The 26,124-nt window shown below is 43.8% G+C and overlaps 1 protein-coding gene across 6 annotated transcripts in view; it reads right to left on the bottom strand.

The window, feature by feature from the left end:
• Positions 1-26,124, bottom strand: part of nphp4 (nephronophthisis 4) — a 138,280-nt gene that overhangs the window by 87,889 nt on the left and 24,267 nt on the right. For 4 of the 6 annotated variants that reach the window (XM_034537648.1, XM_034537647.1, XM_034537650.1 and 1 more), the window contains exons 5-8: positions 22,273-22,422; positions 20,070-20,206; positions 4,006-4,190; positions 576-711 (exon numbers count right to left, since the gene is read on the bottom strand). In XM_034537648.1, coding sequence (XP_034393539.1) covers positions 576-711; positions 4,006-4,190; positions 20,070-20,206; positions 22,273-22,422 — 608 coding nt within the window. Of the gene's footprint in view, positions 1-575; positions 712-4,005; positions 4,191-7,222; positions 7,317-20,069; positions 20,207-22,272; positions 22,423-26,124 lie in introns of those variants that run through there. The other 2 variants (XM_034537653.1, XM_034537649.1) reach the window with 2 other exon arrangements.

Raw genomic sequence — 26,124 nt, forward strand, 5'->3', positions numbered from 1 at the left:
CGATGCCACTGCAGGTGGCGGTAACGCATTAAGATATGTTGCTATGCGCCAGCAGGGGTAGTGAGGAGGAAGAAGAAGAAGAAGACTGCAAGCTAGTAAACAAGGATTTTGGAGAAGGCAGGATTTTTAGAGCCTGAGGTTATTAAAACTATACCTTTTTGCAAAATTTCAATAGAGAGGTTTGGAAGTTGTTTCTTGGAAATACCCCAGATGAAGGCATGTATGAACTCCACTTGACCAAATGTCATATTCATCACAATTGGACATGACATCCTCTGGTCCCTTGCTGCGACTCGTGGCCAAGAAAGCCTTCGGTAATTTCCTCTGGGAGACACGGGCAAGATGTTGTTGCAAGATGGAAGGATTGATACTCCAAGTATAGGAAGGAGGTGGTGAGAGAACAAAGGCAGGACGAAGAGAGGACTTCACTAATGTTAGTGAAGACCTGTTTGAGATGAATGACGCGGAAGAGGCCATTCTGGTTTGTCTTCATTTCATCGATGGTGGATTTCAGGCGAGGATTAATTAACATTAAGTCTGGTTTTGGGCTTAGTGTACGTGTGCGTTCCTCTTACCATCGTCTCTCGGCCAATCGGAGCCGAAAAGACACACTCGAGCTGGAAGACAATTGCCAAAGCGCGATGATTGGTCAGCTTGAGCTCCAAGCTGCTGCGAAGGCCCAGCGTCTGAGGGAGGGTTGATATCGCAGAGCTGAGGAGAGAGCACACACACACACACGTAGTGAAGGAGTGAAGGGTTACATGTTAAGAGAGAGAGAGATAGAGACGAGAAGGAAAGAAGCAATACTGGGACACGCGTAACGATTATTTGCGACCGATGTGCTGTATAAAGGCCATTACTGACAAAGATGATAATGCCCCATATCGTCTCTTTTGAAAACAGTTTGATTTCTTATTTTAAAAACAGAACAACAACTCCATGTGTTGGGAGGATTTACGCTCGCTTGCTGAATGTTCCCTGGCAAGCGCTGGCCTCCTGTGTAAGCAGTGGAACAGCACGCTTGGTATTCGTCATTCACAGTTTGCATACAGCAGAGGCGGGAGCATACTGGGGAGCGCCGGCGTGTCACGAGGTGGGGCCGAGCGCCTTTTCTGTGGTTGCCGCTCCGCAGACTCTCTGGAGGACGGGGGACAAGCGAGCGCTTCAGAGGTTCGTTTTTTTTTTTCTCTTTTTCTCTGCTGTCTGGAAGCGACCGAGCACAACACAAGACCGTCAGCTTTCAAAAGGCAGCACCCAGAGAAAAGATAAAGATCCTAATCATTGGCTAACCTTGTTGTTATCACACTTGAACAGCGTAGACGCAAACACACCTTCTCCTTCAGAAAACACAAATGTGCAGAAGATATTATGTTTGCCGTAGTTTGACGATGGCGATCATGTTTATCCGTATAATACAGTAATTCAGCGCAGATTGTTGGTCGGCATGTGATTGTGTCGACTATGCTGTCCCGTGATTGAGCACACGCTCCCGAGTTTGTATCATCCATAGTCAGCTGGTGTCTCATTTGAAGGAGGTGGAACAATACATTTTGATTCAGACACGCACTGAAACGAGGCAATCATCTCTCACTGTGTGTATGTGTGTGTGTGTGGGTGTGTGCGCGTGTGTGTGTGTGTGTCATCTGTACAGTTTCACAACATCTTCTTTGGCCTGTTTGACTTAATAGTGGGATTAATCCTTTTACCCAAAAGTTAATTATTAATGAATTACCTAACAATGACAGAAGGGTGTGGAAGAATGAAACATCATTGAGGCATAACAAATTGAGTGCAATTAAAAGTATTCTAATTAGGACTTTACAATATGAAGATAACACAATTAATAGCTATGCATCACAGCTATTTTGAAATGGTCTCTTGTTAAATATTGTATTGTGGTTTTGTAATATTTTAGCTGGGGAAAAAATGCTCTTTTCTAAACCCAAAAAGCAGTTGCCTGATGACTCACTGACAGCTCATTAATTGAAACTGCTGGCTGTTGTTTACTTGTGGAGGTCAAAGGTTCACTTGCTCTCAACATTTACGTGAGGAAATACTTCCAGTGAGTTACCAGCGGGATGGGACGTTTGTGACAGCTGGTGGACCCAAAGTATCTAAAGAGATCTGGCTTTCTTTTTTTTCCTTTTTTATTTTATTTTACAGGCGCTACCGATCCATTAGCAATGTGCAGTGACCTGCTCTGAAACTGAGGACCTGAATTGGTGGGCACTTCAAGTTTGACAAAATAGCAGAGTGGGCCTTAACACGTGTCACTATACTTGAATCTTTCTGAAATTATACTAATTTTGTTAAGTGTTTCTCATCCGTGGAATATAAATTAGATTTAGGATCTCTATGTGCTGTGTGTTGCAGGAGGTTTTCCAGCTCTGGTCCTGTACCTCTCCAGCTGTGATCTGCTTCTTAAACCAATTCAATCCACATGTTTTACTGCTGATCTAAGGCAGGCGCTGGTGACCTTACATCAGCACGTCCACTTTGACAAGGTTAGCATCGAGTGTCACGGCGTCTCAATAAAACCCAGGGGCAGAGGCAAAGGCAGCAGGGGCCGCATCGCCTCGATTGGGTATGAAGTGCTGGCGCCTATTGAAATGTATTGCAAGGCAGTTTTATGAGGGTGGAAGCCTGCGCATTACGGAATAGTGTGTAAATTATGAGGATGAGGTTGGGGTTGGGACATGTGACGCCTAATCAAACGTCGGTGTTTGCACAAGGTCAAAGTCACATACAAACAATATACTTAATATATGCGTTTCTACAAGATTGTATTTATATATTCTGTCTGCTACTTACCGGATACGTAACCGTTGATCCATGCAGCAACCGACCACATTGTGTTAGCTTTTTTTTTTAAGGATGACTGATGCAAGTCGGGCGACCGACTCAGAAATTACAAATAGTAAAACGGTCCTAATTTAGGTCCACAAAGAGGTTTACAGAACTTTACTGGAGGGGTGAACATCAGTCTCCTACAAGATATTGTCTCATTTGGTGGAATTTGTACACACGTCTGACTGGGTTGACGTGACATGGCGAATGTAAAGGCCACAGTATATGAGGCATCATTTTCATTCTCATCAAACCATTTTAGTGTCTCTTCGTCCGGCGTATGGAAGCACCGTCAGTCTTTATGTTTCCATGGGTGCTGGTAAATTTTTTTATTTGTGTTCAGGTTGTGCGGTGAGGAGCGTTAAGAGGCTTGAATTCACTTACGGGGGTTTGAGCGCTCAAATTTGGTGCATTCTGGCCATGATTAGTTAATGAAAAGTATCAAATAAAACATAACATAAAAAATAAAATATATATGTATACACTATTTATCTTGTTACTGAACAAATAACATCAATATCTCTCATCTTCACCACTGTCCAACTGGACTCGAGGTGTTTATTTGTGGTTAGGTCTTCCTGTAATTGTGGCATAATGGAAGCAGCTCAATAAGGAAAGGCTGTGTTTCAGATTTAATAGACAAAACGATCCTATATTATTAAAATTTTTGTATTCATATATATTTCTTTCTGTCTCCATAATTGACAAAACTATGACACCCGTATATGAACTAACTGACCTCAACTCACTATGTGTGATATGGAAGGCACAAAAGTGAAACACACCAAATATATGCTGTGCATCTTACGAGGTGGGAGAGTATGAAGCAAATGGACAGCGGGGAAGAATGAGATACAAGTCTGCAATGTTTCACTTTTTTCCAGACATCCCCCAAACACTATTATACACAAATTAAATTCATACCAGCCTATAGCTTTTTCAAAGATAACATTTTTGCTGACTTTCCAGGAATAACCTTTCAATCACTTGCCTACCAGCAAAAAATGGCGCCGGGTGAGGCTGATGAAATACTATAAAAATAAGCTCTCCTAAAATGATTTCCGCACATCTGTAGATTTGGAGAACAGAATATTGCTCCGCCGTTCCCCTGTAGCCGACAGTAACAGCCTCACTGAACATGCGCTTCCCTCTGCTCACCTGTCCTTGCCCAGGGTGCTCTGTTTGGAGGTGCTGTCAGAACGACCTCTCGACCCCGAGGCCAGGGGCTCCAGCACCACCACTTGAGGCTTGTCCAGGAAACACCAGCCGTTGTGGACCCCGACATGAAGCCTCCTTTCTTGGATGACGACTGTTCTCACAGTACCCTCTGGTCCCGGTTGTTTCTGAGAGACAGTGAGAGGAAGCGTTACAACACAAACACAAAACACACCACACATACTCTCTATATCCCCATTCAGTGTGCTTTCTGTATTTCCTGGTTTTGGGCACCTTTAGTTTCAATGGTGGAAGATCTTAAAGCTATGGCATACGTTAATTTACACAATAGTGTACTTTCAACCACTTTGTAGTTTTTGAAGAACTTGACCGGCCGGCACAGCCATGAAGAGTATTATCTCAAGCACAGGGCAGACATCTTAAGATTCTCACGACTTGAAGCCCACTTGGTCGTATTTTAAGGCATCGTGACATATTAGGGCTGCCCCCCCCCCCTTTTCAAATGGTTGTCTAATCGGCTGTTTTGGTCTTAGTCAACTAAGAACTCTTTTTTGACAATTCGTTAATGCATTTTTCATGCTGAATGATTTATTTCAAAGAAACGCATAAACACATGTCTGGTAAACACAAGATTTAAAGTGCTGCTTTTGCATGATTCCTTGTGGATAAACTCAGTCAATCAACTAATCGAGAATAATGAAGGATCCCATATATTTGTTTGCTAGTCTATTTCTATGCTAGGATATCGCAAGTACTCTATGAAGAAAACATATACTATTGTACATAACAAATACATATTGTGTTAGGAACAATATGGATGATGGCATATCTATGGATCTATTCTGAGGTAATTACAGAGACTCATGACAGCTTCTCCCAATTATCGCTTCACACTCTCCTCATAGTAGCTGCAGTAATCCACGCTGTACTTCTTCTTATACTACGCTGTTGATGAGTTTGATTTCGGATCCGTTTAGCATGCTATTAACAGAATATTCTTTCAGGCTTTGTTAAGTGGTACTTAACTCAGTCCCTCTGACAGAAAACAAAGCACTTGTGGACCACAAAGGTCCACATACAGGTCCAAACACTTCCTGTTTACTTTGCACCTTAATGTGCCATAATAATATTAATTACGTCAAATCAAATGCCTTAGGACTCCAAAGTGCATGTTTTAGGGTCTTAAAAGGTTTGCACTGGTTTATTCTAACTTGGGTTGGATAGCTAAATGTGTGTGTTGTTCCCATCAGTAAAAATAACAATGTACGAGGGTATCGAAGGTGAGTTGTTCGCGGTTAAATTGTCAGTTTTACTTACAAATAAAGAGGTTTGGAGTTTCCCCGATCGCAGCAATTACTTTGGTAAGTAGAATGTTATTACAGGTGATAGAAATGATGGATCCTTTACTATAAAAATAAAGCCAAGTTGTCAGAAACTGGACATGTATTTAATGAAATAATTGTATGTCTTATTTTATCAGCATAATGTTAATTTAAATTAACAAATATGTACAATTTGTCAAGTGGTGCCCTCGGAGACTGTGCAGCTGCCACTTGCAATGCACAGCTGACTGTCAACAGCTCGGTGATTGACTGTAAACTCTCTGCTCCCCGAAGTGCTGAGCTCGCCTCTCGTCCCACTCCTTCCCATTTGTTTCATTTCAACCTCTTCCCTCTCTCCATCACATCTCTCACTCCCACTCTCCCTTTCTTTTCGCTTTCGCTCGCTCGCTCTTCTTGTCACTCTCTCTGCCTGGTCCCTCGCACTGCCTAAAACCTTCTCCATATCCACCCACGGCTTCGCAATCAAATTAGCATATCAATTCAGCTTTGGGTTAGTCTTTTAGAGCAGCAGGAGCAGCAGCCGAGGCTGCCAGGCTCCTGTACAGCCCACATGCAGCACAGCTCGCTGCTCTGCTGGTATCACAGCTCTGCACCGACGCCGTCCCTCTCTCTCGGTCTGCCTCTTCGCTATCTACCCTCCTCTTCTTATCATCGCTCATTCTTTCACCTACAGGCAACAGGCAATATGTGCTCAGCCTCAAGTGTGACATCTTTTGGGCATGAAAGATCCATGTTGGTTAGACATTTGTGTAATTCTAGCAACAGAAGCCACGCAGGTACAATCAAATCAGAGTTGATGTAGACCTTGTCTATAGGTCCACCCAGGTGCATTCACTTTTTATTTGCCTAAAAACAGGATGAGGTGACTTACTAATGCCATGCACTGCTTCTAGTTTGTCATCTCTCATTTTGCTCCGGGTGTGTTACATAACCGTCTTCCAGCTGGATAACAAGGGCTAAGGCTTTGTTCAATTATCGCTTGCCGTCTGAGTGCCAAGACGAAGATGTACCCCTCACGCCTTTCAATCCCAGACTCAACCGCACGCACCGTGCATGCACCGCAACACGAGTGGGATGATTACTACTTACCAGAGAAAATGAAACATGGCATCTCTTTGTGTGCGCTGTACGGTTGAGGGAATGCGTTGCGTGAGGAAAAGGAATGTAACTCCATCGACCTTGTTGAAAAGTTGTCGTGTTAAATAGACAATTGACAATTTGCAGCTGCTTTGCTATATTGAGTTCATGTTGAGGCCCCCATAAAGTATCTCAAGCTGCCCCTGTTGCGAGAATTTGGTCTGAAATTTCCTGACTGAATTTCGACGCGGGTTGTATTTGATTGAGGGAGCTCTAAAATCGCCACAGCCTTTGCAGCTGCGTGGTCCTCAAAGCGTGTTGCCGGTTTAGTTTAGCATGGATTCTGGCTGTCGCACAGTGCTCAATGCTCTGATTGGCCAATCAACCAGGGGAAATGGTCATCAATGAGCAAAAGCAGCAGACCGAGTATAGTTAATGAAAGATAAATCAGAGATGTGGGTCTTGCAAGATGGCATCTAGGGTTTCCTAATGTAACCCTTAATCTATTCTATTGTATTCAGAGATGCACACGCAATCTATGTCGTTATTTTACTATGCATACCAAGCAGCTTGGCCTGAATTGTTCTCAAGGCTGAATAAAGCCTTGAGAACATTACATTAGTGTCTTTCACACAGCGGATGTGCATTGTTTTTTTAAAGCAAAAGCATTTCATTGTATTTGAATTAACCTATTCAACAAAATAGTTTTGACGAGAGGCAGCAAGCGGCATAAGTATGACAAGATATCTGTAAATAATTGCCTTCCAGATTATAATTACGATTGTGTCGGTTCCTACGCCGTCTACTCTCGCCTCCTTCCTCCACAGCAGCCAGAGACGACAGAGAAATGGCTTTGTCTCTTGTTGGACAGGTCTGCCATGAAGGGTTTCACAGTGGAAATACAGAAAGACAGGGAGAAAGTTGTTTATTAGAGAACATCAGTTAAAGTGCTGCTTTCTGTTCTCTGCATCCCTCTCCCTCATACCCCTCCTCCGAGTTTCCCTTTCATTTATTTCAGTGCACTTCTTTCTCATTCCGTCAGTTAGTCTCTCTCTCTCTCCCTCCCTCCCCCTCTCTCCCTTCCTCCGTCTCCCTCCCCTGCCGTCACAGATTTCTTACTCCCTTGCCTGAAATATGAATATTTTAGAGCTAAGAAGCTTAAAGGGAACAATGAAATGGCCCCCCCAAGTTAAATTATACTCCATTTCCAGAGTCACAGACGGGGGACTTTTCTAAGAGTGACGAGCACACCGGTGCCACGTGGGTGTGTCTCACTCTTTTTCCACACTCACATAAGCTTGTTGTCTCCCGCTTTTATGTCATATGTGTAGATATTCTCCCAGATCATGCTTTAAAAAATATATATATTTTAAAAAATGTAATCGCTAAACCAGGCAGCTGTAACCGATGAACAATCTCCCTTCAGCGATCATAATGCACACTTGACACCTGGGTTGCAGAAAGTGGAGGCTCCTCGGAGCCAACACGCCTAGATGCCGTTTGTGTCATTAAAAGGGAAAAGGAAGGCAGAATGAGACTAATTTGCATGCTTTTGGAGGCAGTTTGTTTTAGAGCTTTGTTAACAGAGTAAACAAAAGCAGTGCGTTGTAAGGGAGGAGTCGGTGGCGGGTGTTTTTTGTGTTTGTTTGTTTTTTTGTCTCACAATGACACGAGTCACCTAGTGTGGGCGTTGTGAACGGAAAACTAACCGTTCTGCTTAACCATCCCATTTCCTGTCGGGGAAACAATAAACTGAGAGAAAATGCATCGAAGCCAGTGCATCACAATTATCTGCGATGGTTTTGTTTTCGCATCGAGAGCAAGCCGAAGCCCGCTTTATACCATTGAGGCCGCAACAGAAATGTTTCTTAAGACTGCAAAACCCACAGCACTAATATGTCTGCAAAGGAAAACAAAACTATATTCCTCTGAAATCTGTACTGGCGATAAGTCAGAGATAACTCCGCTATAAAAAGATATCTAAACTCTGCAGGAAATACAGTTATTTATGGCGGATCGTAGCGCATAATGTTTGTTTGATTCCAGTCCACATGAATGGTATTTACACAGGTTTTTGACCTTTTTTATTTATTTCGGAGGGTGTTTTTGTTCTTTCTTCCCTCATCTAAATTGTTATCCAAAATAAAATCACAAAAACAACCTCTGAAGTACAGAAGTGGAAGATTATTTTCTCACTTGGGTATTCGCACCTGAAAATTGCATTATCATCATCATCGAATAGTAACAACAAAGATTCTCTTGGATTCAATTTACCGGTCCAACTGCCAGGCAGGCGGTGGGAGACCGAGGGGTGAGGATGATATATTAGTAAGCAGCATTTATTTAGTTGGGTACACTGTCATTTGAATAAACCTGCTAAAGAAAGGAAGAAAGTCATTTAGAGGGAATTTGGGAATAATCACAGTTGGAAGAGAAATGGAGAGCGGCGGCAGCTGCCTGATTGTGCGAGTTTGAGGGGAAATGGGTGTCGAGGAGGAGGATGAATTAGTTTTTGAAGGTTATTTTCTTTTGTGCTCAAAGGTCAGGAGATGACGTGAGAAAGCAAGCTCTCTTTAATAGCTTCAATTGGAACATAAGAAGCTCGAGGCAGAAAATGGGTCTTGACCCTGTAATCACCGAGTGGAGGCTTCACAAATGCTCTTGACGGGGCTTCGAAGCACTGATCAATAACAGGGTCAGAAGTCCCAATATGAGCCCTTTACCTGCTACCAATATTGTGATAATAATAAAAAAATATATAATAATAACTTTATTTATAGCTCGAAAAAGAGATTTGTAATGTCAATGGCACTCTCCTGGTTAAATAAAGGTTGAATAATAAAGCACCTTTTGAAAAACAATGGATATTGGATGCCAAAGGGCTCCATCGACTAAAGACAGGGTTTACTTTGGGGTTTTGGTTGGTCAGACAAAATAATTATTAAAAAAAATACAGAACGATCCACAAACCAATGGGTGACGTCTCAACGACTACATCCACGTCTTACATACAGTCTATAGCCGCCAGCCGCCTCACCTTCCACCATGTTGAGAGCCGAGTGGGGGCGAGCCCTCAGTCAGAGATCTGAATGTGGAATGTAGTACCTTCAAAGTAAAGAAGATGAACCCATAGAAGTAGAGTCTGATCAAATTAATTACACAGCTATTTCTGGTCATCATCATCTCACTGAGAGGACAATGTTGTTATGTTCATGTGAAAGAGCTGCGGTGACCAAGCTGCCAAAGAGTTCAGCTGAAGTATAATATAATAAGCAAAATAGCAGAAAGGATTGTATGACTCATAGGATAATTGCATCTTCTCACACTTGTCTTGACAATATAATTAATAATGTCCCCTCTTAATTCTGATTATCTGTTTGTCATTATTGCTGTTCAAATAGACGCACGCACACAGACACGCACACACACACACACACACTCTCCGAAGTTGCACACGTATGCATGATCCGGAAACTGAGAAGGACGAGAACCAAAATGTTTACAAGAGTTTTTAGAAAATGAATATGGCAATAACGTGGAGAAGCGCCTCGGCTGAGACGGGCTCGCTTTGTCCAATATCGGGTGTTCTAGTGCATGTTATTCGAGGCTTAATCTGAAAGAGTCAGGCGTTCATTTATTTTGTGACAGGTCAAGCTATACAAGGCTAGTGAACGCTGACAAACACAGAGATGGCAAGTGTATTTTGTTTCTCTCCCTGTATGGCACCATAAAAGCCGTCAGTTATTTCTCAGTACGTTTTTTGTGTCAGTACTTTGTAAAAATCAATCTGTTTAAAAAAGATAACAATAACGCCACAGATGGCAACTGTCATCTCAAGGGTTGTGTATGTGTGTGTGAGAGTGAGAGAGAGAGAGAGAGAAAGGGTGTGAGAGAGCGAGAAAGCAGATGAAATTATGTCCCACATGAGTTTAGTATAAGCCAATTACCAAGTGGGTTACACAACTGTGCGTCTCTTACCTTTTGAAAACCAGCGAGCAAAAGAAAGACGTCTGTGACTCATGACGATCACACATCGCCTCACAGTCACACAGGAGACGCTTGCTGGCTGTTAACTTATCATTTTCCATGTTTTCACCAACTGATAACACAACAGCCAGGACAGACCAGGCACATCTGCATCCATGTTAAGACGTGCGTGTCCGTGTGTGTGTGTGTGTGTGTGTGTGTGTGTGTGTGTGTGTGTGTGTGTGCGTGTGTGTGTGTGTGTGTGTCTACCCACACAGTGAATGTTAGCTCCCCCATATTGAGGGTGAGTCATCCATGGCAAGAAACAGTGGCAGCATCATTAGCATGCCGCTCTCATCCTCCCACTCCCCTGCTCCTCAACAGATTTTAACTGGCACAGCGCTTCCACTGATAAATCACTGTTGCCCTACCGCTGAAACACTCCCATAATTCACAACCAAAAATATTAAGTCAAACACACACACTCGTGCCGCTGCCTTCCCCTTTTCCCCTCCTCATACCACTTCTCGTCCCCAAGCAGAATATAACTCATGCCACTTTCATCCACTGCACACATCACACCACCGTGAGCACATGATTGGTTCCACTTGGAAAGAGGCCTCTCGCGCTGGCACGGTCCAACTGTGCACACCAACAGGACGCGCACACGCAATATTGTATAACCTTAAAGGATAAGGCTGGTATTGTTATACAATGTTCTTACTGCCAACTTCCACCAAGAATGTGTCTCCTGGGAATAATCATGATCATGTGGGGACATGCTACCCAGTGTAACAGTGTGGCCCATTGATGTATCTTTTAGAGCGTTTGGGAAAACAAAGGAGCTCTACGACACTGAGGAGAAAGTTAGATTGAGTTTTGCGTGTTTGTAGAGATGAAAAAAAGCAATATCCTTTCTTAGAAACATAGTTGCAGGACATAAAACAGGATGCTAAAGATTATTAGAGTTGTCAGAAAATGCATGTGTATTACTTTGATGGTTTATCCAATTGTAAGAAATGCTTTAAGGTAACCGCGACTCACGAGGTAAGGTAACCACGACTCACGAGGTAAGGTAACCACGACTCACTAGGTAAGGTAACCGCGACTCACTAGGTAAGGTAACCACGACTCACTAGGTAAGGTAACCACGACTCACTAGGTAAGGTAACCACGACTCACTAGGTAAGGTAACCGCGACTCACTAGGTAAGGTAACCGCGACTCACTAGGTAAGGTAACCACGACTCACTAGGTAAGGTAACCACGACTCACTAGGTAAGGTAACCACGACTCACTAGGTAAGGTAACCACGACTCACTAGGTAAGGTAACCGCGACTCACTAGGTAAGGTAACCGCGACTCACTAGGTAAGGTAACCGCGACTCACTAGGTAAGGTAACCGCGACTCACTAGCTAAGGTAACCACGACTCACTAGGTAAGGTAACCGCGACTCACTAGGTAAGGTAACCACGACTCACTAGGTAAGGTAACCACGACTCACTAGGTAAGGTAACCACGACTCACTAGGTAAGGTAACCACGACTCACTAGGTAAGGTAACCGCGACTCACTAGGTAAGGTAACCACGACTCACTAGGTAAGGTAACCGCGACTCACTAGGTAAGGTAACCGCGACTCACTAGGTAAGGTAACCACGACTCACTAGGTAAGGTAACCGCGACTCACTAGGTAAGGTAACCGCGACTCACTAGGTAAGGTAACCGCGACTCACTAGGTAAGGTAACCACGACTCACTAGGTAAGGTAACCGCGACTCACTAGGTAAGGTAACCACGACTCACTAGGTAAGGTAACCGCGACTCACTAGGTAAGGTAACCGCGACTCACTAGGTAAGGAAACCGCGACTCACTAGGTAAGGTAACCACGACTCACTAGGTAAGGTAACCGCGACTCACTAGGTAAGGTAACCACGACTCACTAGGTAAGGTAACCACGACTCACTAGGTAAGGTAACCACGACTCACTAGGTAAGGTAACCGCGACTCACTAGGTAAGGTAACCGCGACTCACTAGGTAAGGTAACCACGACTCACTAGGTAAGGTAACCGCGACTCACTAGGTAAGGTAACCGCGACTCACTAGGTAAGGTAACCGCGACTCACTAGGTAAGGAAACCACGACTCACTAGGTAAGGTAACCGCGACTCACTAGGTAAGGTAACCGCGACTCACTAGGTAAGGTAACCACGACTCACTAGGTAAGGTAACCACGACTCACTAGGTAAGGTAACCACGACTCACTAGGTAAGGTAACCGCGACTCACTAGGTAAGGTAACCGCGACTCACTAGGTAAGGTAACCACGACTCACTAGGTAAGGTAACCACGACTCACTAGGTAAGGTAACCGCGACTCACTAGGTAAGGTAACCGCGACTCACTAGGTAAGGTAACCGCGACTCACTAGGTAAGGTAACCGCGACTCACTAGGTAAGGTAACCGCGACTCACTAGGTAAGGTAACCACGACTCACTAGGTAAGGTAACCACGACTCACTCACCACTGAAGCAGAAGGTAATTACTTGAGTTCACAAAATTATACAAGCGTGGTAAATTTAAATCATGACGATGATGATCTCTGCAAATATTACTCCCTAGAAAGTCATGCTTTAATAGAGAAGAGGCATTCATATCACTTGTTCTCTCCAACATTGAACTAACAAAATAGCCAATGTTAGGTGAGAATGCGCACCATTTTCGTCAGACTTTTAAGGGAACAGTGGGCATTTAGGTGCATTTAGGTGGATCTATTGGCAGAAATTAAAAGCTTTCTTCAGTTTGTGATAAATAAGAATAATTGTCTGTTTTCGTTACTTTAGAATAAGCCGTTTATATCCACATTTTTTGCACGAGCCTCCGTAGTTCCCCTACACGCTTGACACACGGGGGAAGTTTCAGCTGGTTGCAACCTTCAACCTCACCGCTAAATACCGGCAACACTGCACCTGTAGAGACCTCTGTCCCATGACGGTCAAAGAGAAATAGCAGCCTTCTTATGTCAGATCAGCCAAATTGAAGTTGAAATCAGAATCAGAAACACTTCATGCACCCCATTTGGTCGGTAAAAAAAAGGTGCAGTGACTTCCAGAAGACTCCCAATAATACAAAGCTTGCAATAGTTGAGATCCCACTGGTGATTGATGGATCCTACTGATACAGTATCAGCTCTGTGTATCTCACAAGACGTACTCTCTCTCCTGGAGGTCACTTTGTTCAGTTCGGTCAGATTCTCCAAATACATCACTTCAACAGAGAGCGAACCGGGTAAAGAAGCAGTGACTGTGAAGGCTTTCAAAGTGTATGAATCTCTCTCTCTCTCGCTTCCTTTGACCACTGTGCACTCTCTGTCTCGTCTGACTTATGGGGGTCTATATCCAGTCGCAGTCTATTTCGTCTAATCATTGGATCGTCAATCATTACGAAGACCTGCATTTCATGAATAATTGGTGTGAGCCAAGTGCATTACAGTACATTCCTTTGCACTGCATCGGTTACAGGCCGAACAATGATAAGGAGGAAGCACTCAGCTGGCACATTCAGGCGGTGCAGCCAAACTCGGCGTCCTTAGAGAAGAAAGTGCGAGACTCCTGCTATTTCAGAAACGCACAGCCTCCTTTTGTCTTTTTTTTTTCTAAATAGTACCACGTCCACAGGGGCAGTCCTACTTTGAGTGAGTTTTCTTCTTTTGGGACGAATGAAAACTTCCTGGAGCTTTGTTACCAGAGCCTTTCTCCATTCATTAAATCAGCCCGGGGCGTTTTGTTCTGCCTGCGGCATCGGTCCTTGCTGGCTTCTCTCGTCCTCTTCATCATCTTCTGGGCACCAAGGTCTTTTGATCGCAGGCCAAGATGTTACGTCATTCCTGAAGAGAACTCAGGCCCTTTCATCAGGAGTCATTTATTTTATTGGAGATACAGGTGAACGGCTGCCACAGGTCAGTTGAGGTGGCGTAGCCTCTGGCTTCACTCAAACTTGGCCAAAGCAGACATGTTCAGGCAACCCTGAAGATGAATAGTGTTAGGTTATTATTTATTTGTACTCAGAGTGTATTTGTACAGGCTCTAGACCCCGGTTCAAATAAGCCCTTGTGCTCATTAACGTATGCTGTGAAGCATTTCACATAAGAAGCACATCAACTAGGGCACAGGCTGTATAATATATGGGAAAGTGGACTGCAAAAAGAAGCCACACTCTGTGATAGTGTTGGGCTAAAAATAGCAATACTTATGGGGAGATTATGTGAAGACTGTATGCCAGCATAAAGGATTCGTCACATGCTGCACTGTACATTCATCCGCCAGCCCCCCCCCCATTCCGCTTATTTTTTTGTCACTCCATTTCTGCCTCGATACCAATTTAAGCACAGACGAGCTGGCATGGAGTCGCGAGTGCGCACACGCACACATGTTCCCTCACACCAAGGTGAGAGTGAGTTGGCAGGTGAGGTGCCAGCATCACTTCAGAGACAGCTTTATGACAATCCAGCTGGAGTCACACTTTTAAAGGTCACACTGAGATCACGCACACACTCTGTCTGCCTCAATCTCTTTCTCACACTCTCTCTCACACACAGACGCACACATGCACAGAGAAGCACCCTTTAATTAAAAGCTGCAATCAAGCCGACTTCTGCATGTATTAACACCTCTAGCAGACATGAGAATGTCGTCATACCTCTGAAGTTATAAAAGTCTGGAACATTTTCCTAATCCACACAACTTGTGAAGACATCACACAAACGAGAGACAAAAGAAAAGTGAGATAACATGTCACTTACCTCACAGTGGAAAAGAAGACAAAGTGGTTTGCATTAAATTAGATACAGGGTTGTGTAATGTACTGTACCTAATCAGCACAGGTGCTGCCACTACTCGCTTACCCTGGATGCCTCCCAGTGGAGGTATTCTGGGAATAGCCAACGCGGAGGACAAGTGGGAGCAAACGCAAAACCCACTGGAAAGATTACATGTCCCGACTACACTGAGGAAGCCTTGGGTTCCCACCAGGAAGAGTTGGAGGATGTCACTGGGGCAAACTGATGTCTGATCTACTTTGCTTGGCATTCAACTGTGATCCAGGCCCTTAAAAGCAATGGGTATAGATAGCTGAATACATAAGAATAAAAAATAAATCAGGCATACACATACGTACAGGAGACAAGGCTTCCTTCATGTCCCCCAATAAATACTGGGGTAGTCAGTGCTATATGGGGATTTTTATTGATGCCTATTTGTACTCAGTATTTTTACAATATATATCGTACTTTACTATGCAGAGTAATACTATTACTAATATCTCCCAAAATGCAAAACCCTGGTGAAAGAATAAAAAAAAGTCCTCAGCCCTACTATTACCCCCTAGAGGTGTTAATAGTTATTATCCTGAGGGTGGCGCTGGAAGAGGGGTGTGTACCTTTGGGAGTACAACATGTGCCTCAACAAATTGAATGGCAATGTGCCTATTAAATTAGGATTTGTTTTCCTGTGTGCCTATTTGTTAATGAATGCATTCTTTTCCCTCTCTCTCTGGGACCTTCCAGAGAATACTGCTGCTTCTTTAGCATGGCGGCAGTTTGGGACTTACTGCACTGCTGCAGGACAGCGTGGAAAGCTATGGAGGGCGGTTTGCCCATGAAGCCTCCCTTTGAATATAACGTAGTTAAATGGGCTTGCTAGTCTGTAAAGAACCAGCTCCATCCCATTGGGGTGTGGGCTGTTCTAAAAGCCCTCCCATAAGGCCCGAGGCAGGGTCAAGTTCACACGCTCACTAAAATACTGAAGAAAATCCCTCCGATCTCGTAAATTACTACAATAACACACTCTCCTCCTGTCTTGATCAGCTGGCTCCCATTAAAACCCAAACAGTCTCGTTCACTCACTCAGCTCCCAGGTATACTCCTGAACTCCACCACATGAAATCCCGTAAGCGCCAGCTTGAAAAACTCTGCAGAAAAACAGGTTTAACAGTCCATCTCCAAGCCCACTCTGACTACCTTCAACAATATAAAGACGCTCTCATCTCAGCCCGGACCACCTACTACTCACACCTCATACACTCTGGCTCCTCCAACCCAAAGGCTCTCTTCTCAACAATAAACAAGCTTCTCAAACTCAGGGACAACACCTCCAAATCCTTTACAGTTGTGCAACTCTTTCCTTTCATTTTTCAAGACAAAAATTGACATAATTTACAGCAACCTGAACACCTCACCCGCCCTCCCCATATTCACCCCTCAGCCCCTTTCTCAGTTCTCCCCTGTGTCCCTTTTGGAGCTCTCTTCCTTCACAACAGGAATGAGAAGCTCCACCTGTATCCTGGACACTTAAACTGGCTGCTGTCACCCCCATCCTCAAGAAACCTGGACTCGACCCTGAGACCATGAGCAATTTCCGGCCCATCTCAAATCTTCCCTTCCTGTCAAAAATACTGGAACGCGTCGTCGCTGCACGCAAAACCCAACTCATTTCCAACGATCTGTTCGAGCCATTTCAATCTGGTTTCCGCTCACAGCACAGCACTGAAACAGCCCTTCTCAAAGTCACCAATGACCTCCTCCTCTCCTCAGACTCTGGCCACCTCAACATTCTCCTTCTCCTGGATCTCACTGCAGCCTTCGACACCATCAACCACAACATCCTTCTCTCCCGCCTCGAATCGTCCCTCAACATCACCGGAACTGCTCTCTCCTGGCTCAAATCATATCTAACAAACAGACAACAATTTATCAGCATCAACAACTGCACCTCCTCCACTGCTCCTCTGTCTCAGGGCGTCCCCCAAGATTCGGTGCTTGGACCTCTTCTACCTGCTCCCTCTTGGTAACATCATACCTCAACACTGTCTCCTCTTTCACTGCTACGCCGATGATGTCCAGCTCTACATCTCCACAAAAGCCATTAACACTACGACTCACTCCACTCTGACCAACTGCCTCACTGACATTAAATCATGGATGCAAACCAACTTTCTCAAACTCAACTGTGATAAATCGGATATGATCATCATCGGTCCCAAATCTCACAACGTCTCCCTCGCCTCACATCCGCAACCTTGGAGTCATGTTTGACAGCAACCTCTCATTTGAACAAATCACCAGAACTGCCTAAAAAACATTGCCCGTCTCCGCCCATCACTTTCCTCATCTGCTGCTGAAACTTTAATCCACGCCTTCATCACCTCCAGAATTGAGTATTGCAATAGTATTCTTTACGGCACATCTTCCAAAATCCTAAACAATCCAGAACTCTGCTGCTCGCCTGCTCACCCACTCCCGTTCCCGTGATCACATCACCCCTGTTTTTCAGAGCCTTCACTGGCTCCTCGTCCCACAACGGATCCAATACAAAATCCTTCTCCTCACTCACAAAGCCCTCCATAATCAGGCCCCCTCCTACCTCACCGACCTGCTCCACCACCACACTCCATCCCGTCAGCTCCGCTCCTCTGATGCCGGTCTCCTGTCCATCCCACATAGGACCAAGCACCGGACGTGGGGGGACAGAGCCTTCTCCATATCTGCCCCCTCCCTCTGGAACTCTCTCCCCAAAACTCATCCGAGACTGCACTGATCTTTCTTTATTCAAATCGCAAATCAAAACCCACCTGTTCAGAACTGCTTTTTAATGTGTGATTGTTTGCTCCATGTTTTTATTAATTAGGGTCCGAGCAACTGACAAGGTCCCTATTTGTTTTACCTGTATTTTAGTTATTCATTTTTTTTTTTTTTAGCTTTTAGGATTATTATGTTATGTAGTCTTTGAGTATCACGAAAAGCGCTATAGAAATTAAATGCATTATTATTATTATTATTATTATTATTATTAAGGCAATAGAAGAAAAGGGGAAACTACATGAACCAGCCACCAGAACCCTCATTTTATCTTCTTATTTAATGACCAAAGGGTCTCTGTGGAGTTATTGACCTAGTCGCGCTATTGAGCTGTTGTTCTATGGACAGTCCCGCTTTGTTCTATCACGAGGACGCACGCTCTTGACGCGATGCAGACCTGCCAATGGTGTAACTTTATTCCATTGATCAACAGGAGGCGCTAATATGCTCAATGAGTCAAAGAAGGCAGTGAAGAAGAAGACCGCTAGCGAGTAGTAGACATGGATTTGAACAATATTGGATTAAAAATACTTTATGAGAAAGGATATATACCTCGAAAGGATAAACCACAACGCTGTTTGGTGTGTGACAACTTTTGTTTGTTCACAAGAAACCTCCACAGACCTGCTCCAATTGATTTATCTTATTTGCAACATGCAGGGTCCTTACTCTATCAATTATTTTGTATTTTGAACACAATAATGGGTTGTTTTGTCATTGAGTACCCTTTTAAATGTTGAAGAGCTGTTTGCGTTGGTCATCATAGGTCATGTGGTTGCATTTAGCTTTGGGCTCACTCATTTCCAACCCGTGTTATATAAATAGTTTTAGAATGTGTAAAAGCCTATTTAGTCTCCTTTTTGTTTCCCAATGTTCTCAGATCACAAGTGCTCTGTTAGTTTTAACAAGCACCTACTGTGACTCTCAAATGGGAGCAATGTTCTATTCAGAAGAAATAGCAATCATATTTTGAAAAAATGTGAAAAAATACAAAATCGTTCACAAACATCGGTCCTCGCCAAATAGACCTCTGAATTATAATTACTTTGTTAACTTTACTGTACCATAGAAACATCAAACCACTTTTATAGCAGGGACTTTTACACACGCCAAAAGCGCCAACAGTTCCCTCACACGAATGTGCATGCACTCATTCCATCACGGTACACTCACAGTGTAAATGTGCACGGTAGAGGCACTAGTGCCTACCATTTGCTCCACTTAATAAACTCCAAACACTCCCCTCGATCTCCTGTGTTTGAGTTTGAGCATCTAGCCCGGCAGTATCGTAGAGCGTGGGGAAAGTGATGCGGAGTGACAGCACTGTCATATCAATTCTCATCCCTTCCAAAGACACGTCTCACTTAGGCTGAAGTGGACAGATAGGGCCTGTGCAAAGCCACTGTACAAATAATTGCCAGTGCATAGTTGCACCTGTCAAATGCGGTTAACCATCTGGATTTCCGTGGACAAGAAAAAGGGAAGAGAATAGATAAGCTCCATTTAGTGTGGGAGGTGATGTCCCTTAAATTGCAGTGGCAGCTGTAAAAGGGCTCGTGCTTGCACACTGAAGAAACGGAAAGTGAGATAAAAGGAAAGCATCGAGCTGGAGAGGACGATCTGGGCAGAGGTGTGTCAAAGCCCTTGTGGCCATCTTTAATTAATTGGCTCAGAAAGATGAATAGTTTTTCCGGACTACGTATTTGCGTTCATGTCACAAAACTATGACTATTTGTTTTGCCTTCGTAAGCACGCCATTTATATTAGAAGGCAGTGGGCCGTCAGATAGTGAAGAGGCATCAGTGCAACAGAAAACACGAGTCAATATATTTCCCCTTCAGTCTGTATCTGTAGCCGACTTCTCTTTAGAGAACATCTATTCTTCGGGGCGCAATTCAAATGCCCAGACCGTATGAGAATCAAAAGATGATTGGACGTGGCTGCACACGTCTCATGACACTGTCACTGTACCTCATGCGCCAGTGTGCATGGGCCATCAAGGCGGTGCGTGTTCCGGAGGCCCGGCCTTACCGTGTTGTGGCAGTCAGCATTGATCAGCTGCAGCAGCTGACTCTCAAACTTCTCCAGGGACGGCTGGAGGGAGATTGTCAGTCTGTTCAGGGTGAAGGGCAGCGTCTTGAGCAACTGAGGCCTCAGCAAAGCATCTCCTGGTTGACATGAACATACAGCATATAACACATCAACATGCCATGACCTTTGCCCGATTCTATCGTATTTCAAAAACAGGATATCTCGTTTTTTGCGGTTTGTTCAAGCTCAGAAAGCGCCTGTTCTCTTGGGGTTGCTGTGGAGGAAAACCACCATCTAGTAGTGCAATAAATGTATGAAACAAGTGGTGAACTGTATTTCAGTATATTCTTATTTGTGACCCATTTGCAAAGTTCCCTAACATTCTCCATCATCCCCAGAACATTTATCAGGCCCCACCAGACGTTCTAGAAACCTGAGAGGAGAGAGGTCTCGTAGAAAACGCATGGTTTGATACAGTGTTATAGCCATGTTGATTCGACTTAAAGTGAGCTGAACTTTACTTTTTCAGTCGTAAATAAGTCTGCTCACTGGACTGCCTTCAAATGTTATGCACTCCTTGGATGTGTAGTTAACATTTTGTCGTTTGTAGTTTTAACCAGACTTGACTTATTGTGATATTTCATATGAGCTAGATGAAGAAACAAACCTTTAGTTAGCAAATTGTTACACGATCAACCCTTACCTGATTTTGAATATATTTAACTCTTTTCTGAGAGACAGCAGCTCCCCTCTAAATGACTGCTCCATCGATTTGTTGTAAGCTGCCTAATGCCAACCATTACAATATTTACACAACAGACAGAGATACCGGTGTCAAACAATCCAGCAAAAACTGTTCTCGTCTGGACGTTTGACGTGAACTGAATCAGAATGGATTGGAGACGCTCCAAAGCCTGTGAGGTCCACAATAACCCCTTTTTAGACACAACAGAGAGGGAAATAGCCTCTGTGATTCTAATCGCTTTTAAGAGTAATGTAGCCATCAAGCGTTTCATTGCAGCCCTTGTCTCTGGAGCGCAGAGTTGGACTGTTCTGAATGCGGCATGAATATCAAACCGGTGGCTGTGGTCTTAAAAAGGCAGCTTAGGTCTGTGCTGCTCACAGCCCCAGAACATGAAGAGGATTAGCCGGCTACCATACCTCCCACTGACTCCCAATGATTATAGCGGTGCACTGTCAGACTTCATTACCTTTCCCCATAGAAACTTACTTTCTAAGTACTGCAGACATTTCAACTTCTGATGGAACTAAGTTTTAGGTAGACTTTTAGGTACCATGATGAATGTCCTGTTTGTTATCTTGGCAGCTGGAAAAACACAAGTGAGCCGTTGCTGATCTGTGTTATGTTAAGATTACCTGATATGTGCTGGAGGTGTTGGGATGAGCAATGTCATATTTTGATAAATGTAGCTTGAGTTTTAATGAGTTTAAGTTATACCTTGTAACTATTGTCTGGACTCACTTTATATGTTGGACTGGAGAGAAATGTTTGTTCAACTCCACTGTATGTTTAGTACAGGAATTGACAATAAAGCTGACTTTGACTTGTAAAGTACCTGTAGTGTAAGAATTTAAAGGAGCTCCACTATTGATTACTGAATCACTGAATACTATTATTTAATCAGCTCCACAGTACACACATTAAATATGACTGTTTCCACCAATATAGATTTGTTTTTTGTTTAGTTTTTTTTGTTCTTGAAAAAAGTACACATTGAATGAATTAGTCAACCCAACGGACGACACACGACAAAGAAAGCCAGTGGATAAAAGCCCCAAATCCTGAAAAACACTAAATTGGCACCACAACGTCAAAGCAGAGGCTGACAGAAATAAAACTTGTAGAGCTGCAGTTTGTGCCAAAAAGGTAAATAAATGAAGGAACAAATTTAAAGAGATGTCTAAGACGTTCTAAAATTCAAATCTGTTCGAAATCATCTTGATTAAATAATAGGCAAACCATTTGTTTTTGTAAACGTCGAAAACTGACTCAAACTTCTCACATTTCCCTGTGTTTTCATCTTATCCCGATCTATTCAACACTATCCACATCGAGCAGCGGCCCAGCTCCATCACAGTCGAAGGCCGTCCACAGCAGTGTCCTCAAAACAGCATTGGTTATTGTAGGGGAGTGTATCACTCATGCTTTGACCTTCCACCTTCTCAGTGATGTGGAGTTTACCTGTTGGAGAAGCTGCAAGCCCGGGAACGTTCTCATTCCCAGATAGGAGGACATTCTCTGGCAGGAGGTGCATCGCGGGAGCCAGCGCGGGGTGTTTTTTTATCACACAGTCCAAATGTGCTCCATCAATAGTCTTCAGGAGACTGCCGTCTGCGGGAAAGAGACATGCATCACGTTTATGTCGAACTCTTTCGCTGTTTCGCATGCATTTCATGGTAAAACAAGCGAACCGCCGCTCTGAATACAGATGAGTTCGATAGGATATTCCAGCACAAAGCCGCACAAAGAATCAATCCCCTTGGTGCGTCAGTCTAATATTTCCCCAAAAGCAATGAGTCGCAGACAACAAGACACCGAACACGCAGACCATTTTTTTCAATATTCCATTTTGGGTGTTGGTGACATAGGCGCAATGTTCCATTACACTGCGAGCATCGATTTTTCCAGGGCTAAACTAAAATGACAACCATTCAACTCGGAGGGGCAGGGGGAAAAAAAGGCGTTGATGAGGCACAAAGCATGAGCAATGTGGTTGTCAATGTTCGAGCGCGTCATCCAACGACAAGTGACGCCCCACAATCTCTGCCGTTAAAAAACGCAGAGCGCGGACTATTTGGAAGGCGTGCAAAGTGGAGTTTGACGCGCTGCATATGTGTTGGCCCCTTCAAGCACAAACAGCCTCACAATCCTTCACTCTGACAGGGTTAATGATTGCACCTTCAAAAAGCATCAGTGACAATCAATACAGGACGCTTCAGTCACCCCGTTGGCTGTTTTAAAAGGTGACAGATAGTGAAACGATGGCGACGTCGAAAAACATTGCAAGGTGTTGCTGACTTCTGTGAATTCGCAGGTGTATGTAGGGCAAAAGGTATTCACTGTTCAGGAACAAAGCACTGGGTCTAAGCTGTCTGTCTCCCACCAGAAACATGTTAGTGGAAACCCAAAAAAGCCTCCACAGACGCCTGCCATCCTTCCGGCTTCAAGTTGTTTAGATGACTATTCATTTCCAGCACGACATCACCCTAAAAGTGCATCAAAGGATTATTGACTTGCAAGGCTTTCCCCCACCACAGTCACCCTACCCACAACCCACGAACATTTTAAGGAAAAGATGAGACACACTTAAACTTCACAAGACACTGTTGGATCCTCTGACAGAGTGCAGGAATAACGTTTCATATTCTGCAAACGGCTCAGAGAAGATATTCCAGGGTTCAAGCTAAATAGTAAGAAGCTGTGACTTGCAGCAAATATAAATACATTACACAACTATTTCACTTTGTTTCATTATTGGTGTCAAATTATACAATCTTGTCTTTAGACGATATTACTTCACTGTAAAAGGACATTGCCTTGAAAATACCAGTCAATAAAGCCCAAATTATACTCGCGGATTGTGTCCCAAATTTCTACATCCACCCCAAAATATCACTTTTAGCAGAAAACCGAGCGCCTTACCAGCCGTCAAAATAAGCAACTACAACATCACAGTCCCAATGAAAACTACCCGTCATCTCCCACTTTGGGAAAATGGCTGAATGTAATCCACACGCGCAATAAACTATATGCGTCAGTCAGCTTTTATAACATAAGTGCCTCAAGAACTTGAAAAGCAAGTTTATTACCTGGAGAATAGCAATGAAGTCCAAACTGATGTATGGAAGAACTTTGTTCGGATATTGCCCAATGGTAGCTTCACAATCAATACTTTAAAAAAAAAACAATTTAAGGCATGAAGTTCCACTTCAAAACAAACTGGTAAATCCATCACTTGCATGTTTATGCTACTAGATTACTTTTCAGAACCGCAGAAGTAATCGTTTTACCAAGAAAATAAATGCAGTAACAGAAACTCATCACAAGAAAGTTGATTCCATGTTCAATTTATTTGAAAGGAATTGTATCTCAGAGACTTGAGGGAGAAAGACATTTCTGTTGTTAAAGAAATTATTTTTTCTATGTCCATTTCTGCTCTGGACTTTTCATAAATGTCCATGGAAGAGCCTTTATCTTTGAAGCCAATGAAAAGGGTTTGAGAAGGAAAGAAGATGATGGAGAATATTGCAGTGTTTCCTCTCACCTCCATTTCCATGACTCATTCCAGCCAAACCCTTTAACTAAGTGAACAGTACACTTACGACAAAAAAAAGTAAAAAAGGAAAGTGGTTTGGGGAAATCTCTGAGGTTGCAGCACCACATCAACTTTGTTCTACAAACACTCTCAGCGGCTAAAGCAGCTTACGTTGAAAAAGTGTTTCTCACCATGAAACACAGAATAGAAGTAGGGTGGGTGTGAAGGGAGAAAGGGGGGGAAGAACCACAGAACTTTCTTGACACAGATGCTACCCAGGTGTCGCCAACTTTTTCATCATTTATTTCTTGCAATTCATTACGTATCAAGCTTGGGTTTCAGTCAGATGCTGTGCATGCATTAGAAAACTACCCCAATTTCCTTACAGCAGTGGTGTGGTACCTCAGAGTCAGTTGAGCAGCATCTTGGCAAGAGATGTGAAACCAAGGAAGTGGAGGGGGAAAAATGGCTCGGCATCAGACAAAAAAGAAGCAGTGGTTTTGGGAGGTGGTTGAGTGGGAAAGAGGAAAGTAATGAAGATGAAAACAAACGGGGTGATTTTGGAGAGTCGGTTTCACTGCACGCTCGAGTACGAGTGAAGAGATTTGATGCGGTGAGCCGGTGACTTGCATTTGTTTGGCAGCATCACTACAGTGTCACTACAGTATCACTACGGCGTAACTACGGCATCACTACAGCATCACTACAGCATCACTATAGCATCACTACAGCGTCACTACGGCATCACTACAGCGTCACTACAGCGTCACTACAGCATTACTACAGTGTCACTACAGCATTACTACAGTGTCACTACGGCGTAACTACGGCATCACTACAGCATCACTACAGCATCACTACAGCATCACTACAGCGTCACTACAGCGTCACTACAGCGTCACTACAGTGTCACTACAGTGTCACTACAGCATTACTACAGTGTCACTACGGCGTAACTACGGCATCACTACGGCATCACTACAGCATCACTACAGCATCACTACAGCATCACTACAGCATCACTACAGCATCACTACGGCATCACTACAGCGTCACTACAGCGTCACTACAGCATTACTACAGTGTCACTACGGCGTAACTACGGCATCACTACGGCGTAACTACTTTTTTGCTGCTTAAGCTACCAACACGGCATCTTGAAAACAAAGGTTTAAACCGTTTAAATGTTGGAAAGCAAAGTTTGCCCCGTCTCAATATGAGCCCAAAGTGGAAATCTTCCAGGTAGAGGAGCCACACAACAGGGGAAAAGTGTTGTTTGACTTCACCCAAACAGCAATAAAGCTTGGTGTAGGTGGTGAAAACAAACACTTATGTGGGTTGAGTCAGATATGTAAGGAAAGCCCTTTTGAAGGCACCAGTAAACATTTTTATCCAAGCAACAGAGTTTGTTTTTTGGTATATCGGTGGGAGCATTTGTCATGGCATTACCTCTCAGTCCTCCCCCCCCTCCACACACACCCACACACACACACACACACACACAATAAATTGATTCATCCTGGTGTTAATTAAAATTAAAATATGCTAATGCAAACACAATGTACCATCTGTTTGTCCTCTCATCACACCAAGAGGAACCCAGAGCAGCCCTCCATCCTTCGTATTCTATTTCTTTCCTTCTCTCTGCTCCTGCCCCTTTCCTCCCAGTCGGTCGAGAGGAGAGGTTCAGATCAGGCCAATGAGCTCGCATCCTCCTTTCGTACTTGTTGACTCCTCCTTGTTTATTTTGCCTCCCTGCCTCTTAGAGGACTAAGACT

This window comes from Cyclopterus lumpus, chromosome 7 (assembly GCF_009769545.1).
Source record: "Cyclopterus lumpus isolate fCycLum1 chromosome 7, fCycLum1.pri, whole genome shotgun sequence".
NCBI lineage: Eukaryota > Metazoa > Chordata > Actinopteri > Perciformes > Cyclopteridae > Cyclopterus > Cyclopterus lumpus.